Source organism: Toxotes jaculatrix, chromosome 1, assembly GCF_017976425.1.
Source record: "Toxotes jaculatrix isolate fToxJac2 chromosome 1, fToxJac2.pri, whole genome shotgun sequence".
In the NCBI taxonomy this organism is placed as follows: Eukaryota; Metazoa; Chordata; class Actinopteri; family Toxotidae; genus Toxotes; species Toxotes jaculatrix.
Window position 1 is genome coordinate 23,566,145 of NC_054394.1, and position 18,115 is coordinate 23,584,259.

General features: G+C 38.3%; 1 protein-coding gene across 2 annotated transcripts in view; it reads right to left on the bottom strand.

Moving 5' to 3' along the window:
* LOC121181814 (protocadherin-9) overlaps positions 1-18,115 on the bottom strand; it is a 179,581-nt gene that overhangs the window by 55,478 nt on the left and 105,988 nt on the right. For both annotated transcript variants that reach the window (XM_041037974.1, XM_041037984.1), the window contains one exon: positions 2,181-2,382. In XM_041037974.1, coding sequence (XP_040893908.1) covers positions 2,181-2,382 — 202 coding nt within the window. The remainder of the gene's footprint in view (positions 1-2,180; positions 2,383-18,115) is intronic.

Sequence of the window (18,115 nt, forward strand, 5' to 3'; positions counted from 1 at the left end):
GTCAATATTTGATTTTGCTGTACACACAAAGTTCTCTACCTTTCTATCCTTCTCTGTAAGCCACAGACATTATCCACATACATAGGTTTATTTTTATTTATAGAGATTTGCCTGCAAGCCCATTTTGAACGTGTGCATCTCAAATTTCATTAATATCTTATTTAGTGTCAATCTGTTTATGGGGTCCAGGCATCACCTTGTTGAATGTCAACAGGTAAACAGACGGTAAACAGGTTGTCTGACTCTGATCTTTGGCTAACTTTTTACATGCATATACTGTATCTAGCACGGTATAAGTTCTTTCTTTCTTCCTCTTGTTTTTACATGCAGTTCACTAATAGATGTGACTGGACAGGTTCCATGAGTACTTCAATCAATTCTAACGGTAAATAATTCAGGCCTTTTAATACTCTAATCTGCCATTTGTAATGACTCATATATTTGTTGATGTGCTTTGTTACTCATCATACTTACAGCATAGCTCTTTTCAGACATGTGTAGCTAATTTACATATGTCGGTTTAACATATGGCATATATGTCTTGAATGCTATGAAATGCAGTGAGCACATCAATTGGCCAATAACTGCTGATATTTTAATTACAGCTTTCAGATGTTAACATTAGTAACATTCCTCTTTGTACACTGTTATAATTGCAATGAAATTGACCTGAAGATTCAGTTTATATACAATTAATTTGCATTGCCTTATGTGCATTGAAATAAGTGTAGTGCTGCCCACATTTTGTTTTATATCAAAATAATGACATAACATTTATATTGAATATATCTTCTAAACCTTCATCAGCAGCTTAAGAGGTTCATATTGTGGGTATCTGAACAAATGCTCACTAGTAATGTTTTCATTAGTTTTCTCTACAAATTCTGCCATTGGCAAGTCAAGTATGAATTTGGTTTTATAGTTAGTTTGTGTTTGGTTTAGGTCAGGCAACTAAACCATTTTATTAAGGTTTAGAGAAAGATCATGGTCTGGTTTGGTTAAATATTTTAAAAGTTGCTGTTGCTGAGTTGGACAAAGCTCAGTTTCCAGTCTCCAAAGACACATTCTTTGCATTCACAGCCATTCACCACACTCTTTTCACTTGGTAAAAGAATCTTTCACCATTTTCTTCTTCTTGATTTAGAGAAAAATAAAATCACTGCCTCTTCCATACTTGTTAACTGGCTATGAACCAAATTTAAAATGGATTTTCCCTACAATGAAGCTGCGCACACAGTTGCACCATGTGCAGCTCTATTCAGTTGGGAAGACAATGAGTCAGCTGGCCTACACAGTACTCACTAGGTATATTAACTGCGAGTACATCTACTCAGTTAGAGTCGGTATGAAGTCATACACACACGCAGTTTACTCACAGCACTTGTATTTATGTGATGCTGGCTGCTTCACCTTTAGTAGGCAAGCTGGCATCGACCTTGGGGCGATGCGCTTGATCTTCGCGCACGCCGCACCTCTTAATGATAAAATGAGAAAACTGGGTCGGAGATGTACATTCCCACCAGAAATAGTGGGAAGTTAACATCTTCAGCTGAGCACCAAGACTTCCAACTGGGAAATCATCTCTAAATAAATCAAATGAGTTTCACAAATAGGTGAGGTGCCTATGGGAGGGAGCCAGGTTTGCTCCTGGGAGGAATGAACAAGTCTGGATGATTAACTGAGAAATGAATGACCTGCTCGTGTATCCACTAGAAACCTACTTGAGCAATCAAATGACTCTAAATTAAATGATATTTGGTACGTTGAGTTCTTTATAGAGGCTGATGTTGTTTTTTTATGACTATTTATTATCGCTTTTCAAGGAGTTTTAGTCATTCCCTGAAGCAAAATTTGAAACACTGTCTCCATTTTCTCCAACCTGCACTTAAAGACAAAGCATGTTCAGATTTCTCTGTCTTGCATACAATCAGTGGAAAATTGAAAAAGTCATGTTGTGTTTGAAAGAAAAGAGACTATTACGACGCTCACAATGTCCACTAAATTGGATCAGAGTGAACATTTTCCAGCTGTTTAAAAACGTCTACAATTGCACTCACACGGTTTGCAAAGGAGAAAAGGCAGAGAGAGAGAGAGCGAGAGAGAGTGAGAGAAATTCAAAGAAACTAGCTGTAAGTGGGTACTAAAAGGAAATGATAGTCATGAGATACATTACAACTCACCGGAGTTGGGATCGGAGTTGCCGTCAGCTTCAGTCCTCTTATCAGGGGAGGCCTGCTCGTAGAAATCGTCCTGCGCCTGCACCAGAGGGAGAGGTTGTGTGAGGAGGGAGCCACTGCCTACAGGCTCGTGGTCCCCCAGACCGCTGTCACTGCAGCTCTCCTGAGAGCCATCCGGCAGGTGAAACGTGACGCGCCGCTGCGACTAGAACCAAGAGCACAAAACAGAGCCTCTGATGTTAGTGCTCTGCTCTGCCCCTTCAAAATGTTTTTTTTATTTTACACTGAGCTGAGCAAGCTCATGCATACTGCTTCACACACTGATCAGTAGTGTAGTGTGAAATAAGCAGTCATAATAGTTACATCTGAATGATGTAAAACGTATTAAACATTTACAAGTAAAGGAAGGGATTGATGATTAGAAGGGTTCATTTCCAGTTTCAGGAGACTGAGAATGATTGTTGAATAAAAGGTCTGTTTTGACTTGGGCCGAGTTATTGATGTGACGGGGAGTTAACACATGGTAAATACAGTCACGTTTCACTGCACAATGACAACCAATAACAGCATGCAAATAAAACATCATGCACTGTAACAAATATTCAGCAAGGTGAAAAGTGCAAAATTTGTGAGCCTTTCATAAACACATAGTGTAATTACTGTCAGGCATAATTAATTAAGGCCATGAAATTTCTAGATATTGTTGGCACCATATTATCATGTTTGTGAGGACTGCTGCAGGGACATTTGCAGCCTGATTGTTTAGTTTGTGTTGTCAATTTGTTTGGGTGTTGGCAAAGTCAAAGTGGCCTGCAGAGTTAACAGAAGTCGCCCCCAGGGTATCCTTTTTCCCACATTTTGCACTCTCACTGAGGAGAGGAATTTCTTAACCCACAACTGTTCCTGGGACATATCTCATAGTCCCTTCTGTTTGAGATACACATGTGAACACACCCACACATACATACACACACACACATCATCCTTAAAGCCATCCTGATTGAATTTCCAATTGTTAATTCCAAGTGTCTTTTCCCCTTGCTCTAATGACATTTTCCTCAGGCTTTTTCATAAGTCCAGACACAAGCCTGCAGCTAACCTTTCGTGAGCACAGAGAGGTCCCTGCCACATCCTTGGTGATGACAGACAGAGACGGGTTTTACAGTAATTATTGGCAAAAGCAAAGGTCACCCAATCTGCAGTCTAATGCAAATGACCTCATTATATATTTTAGAACTGCTTCAAAAGCATGCAACATTCAATTAAACAAAAAGGGGGAATATAGACAGAAAAAAATGGGTGGTAAGGGAGGTGGGGGTTAGGGGATTTGCAAAGAGACATAGGAGACTGGGATAAAAAATACTGGCTTCAGATTTAGATACATGGTGTTCCATTTTTAATGATGGATGGATGGATGGATGGATGGATAGATGGATAGATGGATAGATGGATAGATGGATAGATAGATAGATCCCATGTTCTGTCTATTTTATAGTTCTTAATCTGCTACTCAAGATCTACAAAACTCTACAAAACTGTCAATCTGAACATGCCCAGCAGTGTTGCAACGAATCCTTTATGAAGTTCAAGGCTGACAGCTATGTGTGTGTCTGTTAGCAAATGAAGCTTTGTATTGGCTCTCTTTATAAAAGGTTTCAATAGATTTAATTATATATACTGTGACTCACAGACCCCATCTGTAACATTTTTTTGTAGATTCTGAGAAATAATAACATCCACAATCCAGTATGTATGCACAAAAATCTAAACCAGGAATTTATCAATTCCTCCCACAACAACTTAAAGTGCAGAATCAACTGCAAATGAATGTAAAGGTCTTGTAAAACAGTAGGAATCTGGATAAATGTCACCGTTAGTAATTATAAAGAGGCAGATGATCAGATGTGGCATTTCAAATGAAGATGACATAATGAGAAAAAAAGACCTCTCTAGAGGAGTTTCTTCCTTTGTTTGTTTGTGTGACAGCTATGCTTATTAGGCAAAGCAGCGCTATCAGTTTCACATACGGTGAAGCATGCTGTGAGTATGTTTTTTAAATAATCTTTATAGAGAAAATGAACCCAGTGAGACAGAAGGATGAGGCAAGCCTTAAAGATTTGACATGTCTGGTGTATCTGCACTTAATTAACAGAGGTTTCATATGTTTTTCTTCCTGCCGATGCCAAAGAAGTTGGCCTTAGGCAAGGTAGCCATCTATTTGTTGGCTGCCCTGAAAGTGTCAAGCTAGCAATACTGATACTGGCAGCTTTTCTTCCACCTCCTCTCCAGAGTCAAAGAGAGAACTGTTTATTTTACAACAAAGTCAAAGTGAATATTTTGTATCTATTAAAAAACCGGGATAAATGAACTGATTAATTAAAAAATTCTGTTACAACTGTAGGTGGTTAAAGGTATTACAAATTAATCCATTATAATGAACAAAGTATAGGATTGGTGTTAGTGTACGATTAATCTGAGCTTTTTCAAAGATGTTTCCAAAAAGGTTTGATATCAGTACATGGCAGTATCTAGAGTACATGCACATAAGTAAGATATGATAAGACAATCATGAGAATACTGTGAATAATATGTGGACTGAGTAAACACAAAAGGAAATGCAGTACACTGACAAAAAAAAAAAAAAAAGAATGCTGTTGCTTGAATCCCAGGGAGAGGAACAGTAATTTTAATTTTCAATTAATCACAATACACAAACATGATAAATGTCTCTACTCAGAAATATGACAAGTGTGAGCAATAATAGAAGTAATGTTATTTTGTATATGTAATTTCCTTTGATTTTGACTACTTGGATGAAAAAGTGGCTTGTTATTGATTGGGTTAATGGTTTTAGTGTGTGCTGTCAAACACTGTTGGACTGGTGGGACCTTGAAATGAAATCTTGCTTAGAGCCCTGACAGATTTTATTCTGGCCTCTATTTAGGCAAAGCAGCAGATGTTTAATGTACAAATTTACTCATGCGTGCATACAAACTGCAATGATGAAATGATTTAGACTTAAATATTTCACTATAACTTGGACTGTTTATATAATTCATCATTTATAATTTCACTGCATTACTAGCTGTAAATAAAAAGGTCCACTTTTAAATTAAATGCACTGTGTGTGTCTGTGGGTGCAGTCGTTTGTCCATGTGTTTATTTGTGGGTTTAAGCATGTTTGAAAATATTTGTATTTCTCCATTGCTGACAGTCACTTGTAGTAATATTAGCATAAGACCGGCTTAAACTATCCCTGCTGCCAGTTTACAAGATATTATGGCTTATCGCGCCTGCTAACCCTTATTATCCGCTTGTTTTTATAATTTGCCTGACCAAACACACTCACTTTAACAAACACAAAGCAAATAGAGGCACTTTGCTACTGGAGGGTTTAAATTCCAGAAACCCCACAAATTATCAGGAATAGTGTTCGTCCTTAAATGCCAACTATTTAAGCATCAGTCACATTATACAAATTGTGTTATTGGAAAGTGGGAAAGTGGAGAGTTCTGGCTGTCAACAGATAAACCAAGCGCCATCCAATATCTGCACCAAAGTTCAAACTGGGTCAACACTTGGGTATGAGTATTAAAACCATTATTAGCACTATTAGTTGTTGGAAAAGTAGATATTAGAAAACAATAAATTAATCGAACTTTCCTCAGTCATACTGATTTGAAGCATGCATTTTCATTTTGAAGGACTAACAAATACCTGATCTAAACTGATATTGAGTATTGGATATTTTAAAGCTAAGCCTGCAATCACAAAGTAATAAGTTAAACAGATGGAAAAAGTAACATATTAATAAAACTGTCCATCACCCATAAAATGATATATATAGTGACTGTTACAATGATATCACTGCGTATTTTGACTTTCAGCACTGTGCTGTGCTTACTGTGCTACTGTAGCACTCCATGTCAACACCTCTGTTGAAAATCACAATCAGTGGGTGAAATATACAGAATCACTGCGCAGTAAAGACAAAATCCAATAGAACACAAAACTGATACAACTTTGGTTTTATGTGACAGAAAACAAATAGGTGTGGGGCTTATGACTCGGAGCACGAGCTCTCTCTCTCTGCTTGCCTGTCTTTCTCCTCCTGAGTGTGACCATATGGAGCACAGTGTGCAAGTCAAAAACAACTTCTGTGTTGTATTGTGTTCCAAATGAACACAATACAACACTACATTTCTATCAGGCGGACATTTAATGAGAAGAAGCACACGCTGAACAGAACTGCACACGCACACACACACACGCACAAAATAATGCAACCTCCTCACCCCCACAAATAATCTTATCTAACAGCAGTCTGACACCTGCGGTGAGAGAACACTTCCCACAAGTCCTTTCTCACAATCGGAGCACTGAGGGAGATCAGTCAACCAGGAAAACAAAACTCACAAAAAAATCTCTTTCTCTCTCTGCCCTGCTCTCTTGCTCTTTCTCCTTCCCTTAGAGACCAAAAGTGCTGTGCCATCTGCTGGACACCTTGGAAAATACATTTGCTGAAACAACAAAATGACAAAGCTGAGTCTTACATGATGCAATTGACCCTTGTATGAATCAAGTTTTTTTCAGAAAGTACATTTGAGTGTCACATACTATTCCCCACAGTTTTCATCCACAGCCCTGACAAGCTGTAACATTCCATAAAACATCAAATCAAGTGAAACATTAGCAGCTGATAGACATTGCCTCCTGTCAACACAACATTCGGATTTCCTTTGGGCTCATCCATAAAATGCATCACAATCTCAGTCAGCCAGGGCTCTATTTTGATGACATAAACACAGTCAAAAACAAGCTTTTCAAACAGCTTAAAAAAGATGAAAGACGCGAAGATAAAAAGAGCTCCCAAACTTGTTTCTGTAAGCAACACTCAAATAAAAAGTGACAAATAAATCACAATCTCCCCCGTCTTTGATTCTGACTCTAATATTGACGTAGTCTGCTCCTGCTGCCTCTCTAGAGTCTAAGTCTGCTGCCTTCTGCTTTTCATCATTAAATCATAGCTAGGCAGTTCTGAGAAACATCTGCATTCTGCCACATCCACAATGAAGCCCTATCAGTCACTTCCTTGCTCTTTGGTTCACCACAAATACACACACATATACACACACAAAGACAAACACAAAGATTCATAAATCTAAGTCACATCTGACCCATTTCCCAAATTGCAAGCTAGGAAGAGTGGACATACAGTGTGTGTGTGTGTGTGTGCCTAACAGTAGTGTGCTTTGTGTTTAGAGAACACTTGCTTAGCATGTGATTATCAGCACAGTCCATCATTTCCTTCTGGGCTAAATGATCTTATGCAGATTTATGGATGCAATATATAGCATGCTTGTTGATTTATTTATCATTCAACCATTTATTGTCTAACCCTCACAGAATATACTTGGACTTTTTTGTTGTCCTAAAAAAGCATAAATCCATGTGTAGTCATACAGTATGTTCATCACCACACACATTGCTCTCACCTGTCATCTTTTACAGATGACAGACAGGTGCTGTGACAAGCTCCCTCTCGCCGATGCCCTCAAAGTCCAATTTGTTTTCTTTTCATTTGTCTACACATCTCTAATTAACTCCATCTCATCACACTCTTTCATACATCTGCGTGAACACTCCTCCCTCCTGATTTTAGCTTGTTAAACAGATATTAATTTGTGCTTTAGCCTTTCTTGTTGCAGCCATACCAGAGATATCGCATTTAAATGACAAAGGATACAGAACAACATAGAATCACACTAGAATAAAAATATAGAATTTCCTTTAAAATGTGATCATAAAACAATTACAATATAATGCAAAAAATACTGTTTCTAATGTAATTTAGTACATGAAAACACGAAGAATTAAAATTAAAAGCATTTATTTATTTATTTGTTTGTTTGTTTGTTTGTCGGCCACAGAGGGCGATATACTGTAAACACACCCACATATTATCACCCAATAAAATCCATATAGTGAATGTGACAGCAGACACTGAGCAACATCAGGGATTACTTGGAGTCATGTTTCTTGACTAAATAAATCTAAGGCCAGTCTTCACTCTCCTTTTAGCTCCGTTTCACTCTCCACCTCTTAAAGGAAACATTTGGCTCTTTGCCTGTAAAAGCTCCACTATGTTCACCAAAGAGTCGCTGTCTTTGTCCACGAGTGACCAGCAGATGCCTTGAGTGGCGACTCTATTCCAAAAAAAAAAGAAAAAAGAAATTGCAACAGAAAATAAAAACTTGTTTATCTGTTTCCAGCACATCCAGCTAAACTGCGGGTTCAAAAGATTAATCCTGTCACGTTACCTTTTCAAAGAAGAGCAGAGAAAACCTCATCCAACATGCTGAACTCGTGATTAAATGTTGTATGTATCATTTCCTGTGGCTATTGCTGAAAAATACCAGCCATAAATAGTATCAAAAATGGGGTTGTTGAAATTCTTAAGGATTATAGCTTCAAAGTTATGCAACAAAATATTGTTATTATGCAACATTTATGCTCATTGTGTACTAGATACAAGATCACTGAAATCCAAGAGAGCTGTTCAGAGCTTATGAAGCTCACTCACTCTTTCATTATAAAACATAGCCAATGTTAAAAGCCACTATATGTTGTATTTGACCTGGAAGATGAATGGGCTGAAAGTAATTCATACACTGCACTGATTTCTTACCAGGATTATTTCATCTCTCTACAACCAAAAACAGAATAGATGCTGAAATAAGGTAAGATGCTATAATCAAAGAGTCTACACCTTGTGGCTTTAAACTGTTATAGCATAAGCTCCTTTAGTGCAAAAAATACATTCACTACTTTATAGGCCAAAAAGCTTAAGAAACAAACCTTCCAGGATTATCTCTGTCGTCTTCAGAATAGCTCTCTAAGTATCTGAAGTTAGGCTTAGACTGCAGTTAACGGGTGCAGTGGTGGTTGAGCTAACCAAGTCTGACACGACATGCTGCCTACAGCTGAAAGAACGAAATGAATACATTGCCTAAGCATGCATGTCTAACTTATACATATAGTAGTTACATCTTGCTTGCCTACAGATGGGTAAATCGTCCCAAATCGCCATGGTCGGTTTGCCATGCATCAGACGCAGGCATATTGGGTTTTACATTTCACATTTTAGTCTATGAAAACAGGAATAAAAATCACAAAATTAAACAGAATTTACCTGAACAAACCTCTGCAAAAGGACGATTTCATTTATAATTAATGCCATCTAACACAACCTGGGGCTAGATCTGGACATCTTAGGCTCATCTGCTCTTTTTTTCCTCTCCACCCTGCAGTGACCCCTTACCTTTTATGATGGAGGTTTCCCCCACCTTCTCCCACCACACCGCCCCGTCTCCCTCTTCATCCTAACTTTGGTGTGCTGTTAAATAACCTGACTTTGCTGAGTGAGAACTCTGAAACAGGAGTAGTTCAACCAGTTTCTCTCTGTGCCTTAAGCAGAGCTGAAGAAACCTGTGCAACTGCCACAGAGCATTAGCTACAAAGTTAACCACTACTGACTCACTCATCGGTTCTACCCTCCGCCGACATCCAGAGCCATAAAATGAGAGACACAGCAATTCTTCTCTATGTGTGTCTCCTGCATCAGGATGAAGGATTTGACACTCAGAGACAGTTAACTACAGAGCAGAGCAGGCTAGGCCCTGAGCACTGAATGGGGAATCTTGATGTGTTTATGAGTTACAGTCCATGTGATCTTGGTGCGGCACTCAGCTGTAGACAGTGTACACTGAATTCACTGTTCTGTGGTACTATGGAGGGTGTTATCTTTTTATTTACTCACTACAAATGCTTCTGAGATATACCTTTGTGTCACTGCGCAAAAAAAATGAATTAGAGATATTAAAATATAATCACAAATAAATAAAATACATTCATGTTGCATTAAAAGCTACAAATTTATTGGTGCTCATTCAAAACAAAACCATAATCAGAGTGTACTCTATGATTCATAATAACCTACAACCCTATTAGCTGTCATGAAATCCTATTTGCAATTCCATTACACCAAATAGGTACAGAAGCACACATTTGTTTAGTTGGATCTCTGTTTATCCTGTGAAAATAATGGCTATTTACACAGCCATGATTATCCAGCTTTGAGAGATCAAATTCAAAACGATGCAGCAGGGAGGTCTGGTTGACTTTGGCAACTGGTGATCTACATTTCTAGATTTTGTTTTTTATGGCATTTGCACCAAAAATGTAAGGGTTGTGAGGCTGTTTTTGTTTGCTTCCAGAACAACAAGCAAACACATATATCTGGATAATTGAACATCTTTATTTATTTAACAACTGAAGGGTACCTCAGTTTATTATAACCTTTGTACCGACTCAATTCCGCATGTCCTGTCTATTTTCTGAATATAATTTCCATAAAACCAAGCAACAGTATAGTTGTTAAGCATAATTTGCACCAGATATGTTTTTCAGCACCTGCTTTCTTTTCAGCTAAAATCGGGAGCTTGGAAGAAGAATGAACTAAAAAGCCAACTTTCTGTTCTCAAAACTGTTAATAATTAGTACTCAAATAAAAACATTCATACAAGGCAATGTAGGCAATGTAAGATTTTTTTTCAATGTCAAGATCTGACTTCTGTAGCTGCACACTTAGAAAAAAAAAGTATTTTTTTTTATTTCTTATTGCACTTTCCTTTGTCTTTGCTTCTCCTGAGTAACAATAAATTAGATTCTATAAATTTGGTATTATGAGGGTGTTAATCTAATGAATTTAGGTTGGAAATATGCAACTAATCCACATGTTAAATTCACAAGCTTCTATATTATCACAATCTCCAATTTAAAAGCTAAAGCCAACTGACTGGAAAATTTGTGAAGTGCTACTAAGTGCTAAAACCTAATGACATGAACAACGACTGATTAGTCTGATACTGCAGCTTAAAGAGAATCTGCATGCATAGTGGCTACTGTTTAAAGACAATGAAACAATAAAAGGCAATGCAGCAATATCTCTCACTATAAACAGCATTTTTAAGTTATGGTCAGAAATTAATGGAAAAGCCTTGGTTGAATTGTAGACCACACTATTAAGAAATTAAACAGTAAGAAAAGAAGGACATTATGCAGTCTCTATTTGTGCTAAATCACTTGACAAGGCTTGTAACCTCTCCAAAAAGCAGCAGATGTTCATGTCACTTGATAATAGGAAGAAAGTGATAATGGAAGTGATGCTTGATGCTGAAGCACCATGGCAAGGTGTTGACAGTACCACCAAATATCACTACCGATATGCTGCACTTACAGTATTCGCCAGCCGTTATGGTGTTACAGTGGGCTTGCACACTACACATATGCTGCATATACAAAGATGCAAAATGTCTTCTGCAGAGCTTCACAAAAAGACAATTTTGTATTTCTAGGCACACACTGTACATTTTAGGGTATATATTGTACATTTTCATCATGCATACACACAACTGCATAATTACATGCAGAATTAGGATTGAATAACAAGTAACCATATCCTCCAGCAAACCCTCGTATGCATTGCAAATTACAGTGCTCAGTATATATACTATATCATTTGTAATCAGTATGGCTGTGACTACAACATTAATTACATGTCGAGACTATTCTGCCAAAAGAGTTTGTTTTTGGGTACAGTAGCATACTTCAACCATAACATGTAAATGGACAATTGATATATAAAATGTGTGGCTTGCACACATTTTCAACTTGAAATGCAGGTGAGAAAAAGTCAAATTTATGCACATATTAACAGACTGAAATAAACATGTATACCACACCACAGCATGAATATTTCTCAAGTGCATAATGTGTGTCATAGCCACACAATACAGCCTATACTGTATGGTACCAAACCCTTTTATACTAAGCCATAAATTATTGTGAACATTCAAAGTTGCTTCTCACTAATCCTCACTGTAGCACACAACCCTGGATTTGTAAAACATCAGGTTTACACACCTGCTGTTTTACCATGAAATTATTAACTAACTTTTTTTTTTCTGAGAGGACAGTCACAGTGAGGGAAATGCAATTAAGCTCAAGCCTTAATAATTAATTTTATGGTCAATGATCTTACCAACAATTATTTCTGATGCAACTAATCATCTGGAAAATAAGAATCACCCAGACCTTTTTCCATTTGTTTTGTTGCCAAGCAGCCAGCAATTTCCCTCCAACAGTTTCTAGTGAAAGCAAGGCGCCAGCATAATGCATAGTGGTGGATAGTGTGTCGCAGTGCATAATTTGTTTTTGTTTGTATGTGATCGCCTGCCCGTTTGCATTTTGGGAGACTGTGACAGAAAAGGAACACTTCTCTCTCTCGCTGTGTTTTTGTTTTTTTTCTCTGATGGAAAACCATTCGGCCAAAATGTAGACCAAAGCTGTATTATATGTTTACGTACAGTAGCAGAGAAGCAATTTTCAGCATTGTTGAATTTCTTGAAATGATGTCTCTTATTTTTAGTTATTTTGAACACGCAGTAGGATGGAGAGTAGATTTGCACATAGTCAACGGAGGGAAGGAGAACAAAAAAAGAACACGAGAGACGTAGAGATTAAAAAGGAATGAATATTAATGGAACAGAAGACGCTTTCCACTTTGTGAAGGTCCATACATTATCTGTTTTGTCAGATGCATAAAGAATGCTGATCTGGATGGCTCCCATCAAGATCTTTATCCTTTCTTTAGGTTAAATACACTGAACGGACTTTCGTATCTATTTATTTCCTCATATGTTCTCACCACCACTTTGGTTTAGCGTTGGAAGTGGCAGCAACCCATTTAAGATTAAACGAATTGGCCTTCCAGAAGGACATTATCCTGGCTACACCTGTAACTTGTTCTTCATAAGCACAGACTCACTGAAATTCTGAATACTGTTTTGTTTTCAACAAATGTCTGCTTTTCTCAGATCTGACCTCACCTACTGGCAAAAAAAAAAGAAAAAGAAAAAAACATGAACAAAATTGAAGAACACTTAAATTACTCAAAATTTTCACAGCAACGCAGTCGTATGTCTCTTACCTGATGAATATAAATGGTATTTGAAAAGAAACAAAAATTGTCCTTAGTGTGAAGATTCTCTTTTTGCTTTTGTGCAGTGCGTTTGAAAAAAATATGATGAGTAGACTATATAATTCAATCAGTATCTCGGCGGGTCTGGGTAAATGAAGTGGTAGCAGGAAATAGGGAGCACTCACTGACAGTATAGTATAGTTTTCTCTGATCCCATGAATGTACAACATTATAGAATGTCCTATTGTGACAGCTATGGTGGTCCATTCATGTCAGTGAAAGCATTACCAGCACAAAGACTGGAAGGGTGACTCTATACCACCTCCAATGACCATAATGCATGGGTGTCTGTCATTTTGTAGCTGTTCACTTTACCGCTGTTTCTTGTGTAATGGACATATGTAACCAACATTATCTCATGGCCCATGAGCATCTCCTGACCCGCAAAGCCAACTTTCACCACTACCCTAAAATGCTGCACCCACAGGGGCTCTTCCTGGGAAATGGTTTAGACATGGTTTGAAACAAAAGACAACAAAAACTAAGCTCGTACACTAAAGCTCCATCAGTTTTCCCAGTTTTCTGGGATGAACTCCAAGTGATCCTAGGTGAGATGAAACCAGAGTTTGCTATTACCTCCCACTTGGTCATGTCCAAAACATGAAGGACATCCCTGCTACCTGAATTTACCTGAATATTCTCAACTGACTGCCCTCAATGAGCAGCGTCTCCATGACAAGATTGGTATTATTCTTTAACGTTCACATCCTATTTCCTCCATCTTTGTAGCTGGAAAGGCTTCTTGGTTTGAAATCACTGGTTCAATCACTAAACTGTGATCTGGTTTCCTGGTTTGACAGTTGGCTTTAAATATACAAGTATTTTCCATGCTGCTAAGTTCTCCACCTAACAATTTCAAGGCTTTCTGTAGATCCCTTGTAGAGAACCACTGTCTCTGTTGTCAGTTTAACTGAAGCCTCCCCACCATTTCCGGCCTAGTTGCACAGGAGGGTCCCCTTAATAATGTACAGTGGGAGCAGTGCTGAGTTTTTATGTTCCAGTAAAATATGGACTAACCCTAACTCTTAACACAAGTAGCCTCAACAAAACAGGTCTGTAAGTTTAGTGTCTCAAAAACATCCCTAAATATATGCTGGTGTTACCTTTCTTGTCCTTGAAGATTGGCCTTGACACTGTTGTTACCCAGTACTGGTCAGGATTGTGTGAAATGGATAAAACATGCACTGTATCCTATCTGCATCAAACTAAATTTGTCCTTCCTGTTTGAGTTTCATCTTTTCCTTTTGTTTTCCTATTTGACGACCTTTCTTTTTCTCCATGCACTTCTTTTGTGACCCACTCAGCCACAGCTTCTGTAGTCTAAGTACTTACACCAACAGCCTGAGGCAGGATGATTTCCCACAGCGGGAGTAAGGCTTGCCTGTAACGGACGTGCCTTTTATACCGGTGCTCAGGTTGTGCCGGTAGACTCATGTACTCAGCTGCTGATCCTCTCTTGCCACTATCCCCATTGACACTATAACCTCTTTGTACCTTTTTTTAATGTTAGGTTATCATCAGTTAGAAATCACATTTAAATAATTTCATTAAGCAACCCATACACCAATTTCCTCTTCGGTGCAAGCAGAAGAATGTTTCCTATTCAGTCTTTCAGGAGTTTAGGGAGGGGGCTTGCTTAATAATGGCTTTGAAGGGTGAAGTCGTATCTGACAGGTATATAGCACAGTCATGTTGAGATAAGCCAAAAGGGACAAATGCAGAATTGCAGTAATACGCAGTGTCAGTGAAGCTTTGTAAATGAGGATGACAGATCATCTCTGTGCAGCCTTGCTCCATCTCTGTCGCCATCAACTCAACAGCCTACAGGGCGTTTTGCCCTGTGGTCCCTGTCAGCTGAACAGGCAAAGATTACTCGTCTGCCTCTCTGGGAGATTATAAATTAGGAAAAATAATAAATAATTCCAAACATGCCAAAAACGACTTTTGATTTTTAAGTGAGTTTTTAAAAAGGACACTTTTTGCCACCTGTCTACACTCAAAACAAGGTTCCAAGAAACTTCTTTTTAAATATTTCAATAAGTTTTACAGAGGACAGTTTGGATACATTTTTTTATTTTAGCATAACTAAAATTACCTCTTTCATTTTCTGGGGAGAAAGAGGCCTGCTAGTCAATGGTATTATTTAATCACAGTATATAACATCTTGGTTTGTTCAGGTTTAGTATTATCAACAGCAACAGTGTGTAGTCTTTATATGGATATAAAATGTAATGCACAATGTAAAAACACCAAAGGTGAAAAGGTACTGCTACTGCAGAATCCAGACTATTCAAAACAGTACAAGCTGGTATTACATCCAAACTGTGGATCTACCCAGGGCCAAAATCTTAAAATAGCATAGGTTCCCCCATCGCAACTGAAATAGCTGACCAAGACAATTTATACACCACGATTCATAGAAGGAATGGATGGAATAATGGAACTCAGTGCAAGAATAATAGCACATCTAAGGAAAGGCAGCTTCCAGCACTTATCCCACACTTAAAATCAGACATCGTATTGCTAGTATGGTGGGGGGAAAAAAAAGCATTTTTTAGTGTGATAGTTTGAACAGATCTAAAATATTCATACATTTAACTGTATTACAAAGTAAAAGAACCCATTCAAACCATGTCACTCAATGCTAAGAAATCCCACAGCCAGAGTAAGTCAGATGCACCATTCCTTGTTGCAGAATTGTCACACACCCCATAATATGAGGGTGTCATTCCTCCTCAGAAATATTTTCAGTTTGGCACAAAGATATTTTTATGGATATACACTCAAAGTAATGCTGGCTGTTGAAGAATATCCTGAAGCAATAACTTATTACACATCTAGTAATAAAATCCCTGGAGAGAGAAAAACAAGGATGTCTGTGGGTTACATAAACTGTAACACAAGCTCAGCTGTTTCTGTAAAGATGGGTACCCCCATTATTTCTCCATACAAAAGAAAACTAAACAGCTAAGACTCAAAACAACTGATGTATAAGTGTTTGTAAGTTTGCATGTGCTCACTTGGGACTCTCTTACAACTTCCCAAATACCATTCCAACAGGGACACAGCACTGCCGTTATATAGAAAAGCAATGTATATTGGTTTTTCCTTTCACTATCCCTTGTTACCAATTTATGGCAGAACAGAAAGGAGAGAAAGGTAATATTGGTGTGAGGAAAATGGGGATGACAGACAGGACCAAGTATTAAAAAAAAAAAAAAAAAAAAAAACTTAGGCCAAATCTCAAGATTAGTTCAAAGAGACAGCTGCAATATTCAAACAATCATTCACAAGAGCTGACTCCAATGGCTCACTGGCAGTGTGTAAACAAACTTAATGTCTACAGCCTGTATCACCATGAATCTCATAACCCGTCTTGGCCCTGTAGCCTTTTCTCAGCCTCCCCCACAAGTCCAGTGGCTTATCACATAAACGATTATTGACTGCTTTGCAAGTCATCAATACCCTCAGTGCAGTTTTACATATGGTAAGCCCGGGAACTTCATCATAGTAAGCCAGTAGAGGCGAGAAGCTGAGAAGCTATATAGATACGGCAAGTTCCACAATGAGGGGAAAAAAAAGGGTCGGGAGTGGTATTTTGTGCAGAACTGTGCAGAACAAATCCTCAAATGTGAATGTGGGTTACCTGGATTACTGTAAATGTTAATTATTTGACTGAGAATATTCTGTGGAAAGGGTATGAATTTAACTCATCACAGATCCCTGGATATGTCTGTTAAGGCACTCTGAAGGTAAAAGAAAGGGTAGAGCGTTCCAGTATTTACAGTGAACTGCTGTACAACAAAAGCTCACGTAACATGGCAGTGTGATGGTGCAATCTATTGGTATATAAAATGGTGCCTCAGGTCTTGCAGCTGAGCCAAAACAACTTAATGGATTAATTGGGAACCAACGGAGATAATTAGGCCTTTGGGGTTGTATGATTCCACCCCTCGTCGACTGTTGCCTCAGAACTGTGATGTAGTGTGTTCCTGCTGTGTAATCGAGATAATTAGCAAGAATGTTGTGTCACTGTCCAAAGATTAGCAAAAGGGAAAGGCCAAACAACCTAGATGTGGTTCCAGCCTAGAGAGAGGATTTATTTACTGACAAAGATGCTGTCTTGTTTTCATTTACCTTATTTTAGTCCTTTGAGAGGTGAAGATGAAAGATTTTATTTTTTCATCTTATAACACGTATTGTTCTCTTCAATCACACCACAAACAGCCACCACAGCTAGAGGAATTGGTCCAAGCTTTGACTTGGCAGCAATTAACCAGTGTCCACAAAAGCATGATGCAGCGCAACAATATCTTTAGCTCATACGAGAACGATGCACACAACTGTCATATATTTGTTTCCCCTGAGGAAAAATTACTATGGATAGCTAGCTGTTAGCTGAGACTAACTGAGCCAGGGCTTCAGTTGTTTACTGTGCTCCTATTATTGGATGCCAAGGTGTCCTTCTGTGAGGCTGACAGGCACTGAGTAGTAGGCCAAATTGATTGGTCTGCTCTTGCCCACCAAAAGGACCTGAACTCAATTTGCTTGTGATGGCTTCAATTTCCTGGCTGGACAAAATCCCCCCACTCCTCTTTTCCTTGCTCTCCCTCTCTCAGCATCCCTTTCTCGCTCAAGAGCTGTCATTTAATTTCATTACTCAACAGGGGAGGTTCATGCCCTGTCACATTTGTCTGTCTTTCGTCCCTCGCTCTGTTCATGTGAACCTCACCAAGAGCTACAGGGAAGAAAGGCTTGTTTTAAGACTCTGGTTCCTTTAGCATTTCCTGGAATAGTCTCATTTGCAGTTTTTGCCTGGCGACATCTGGTAAGCAAT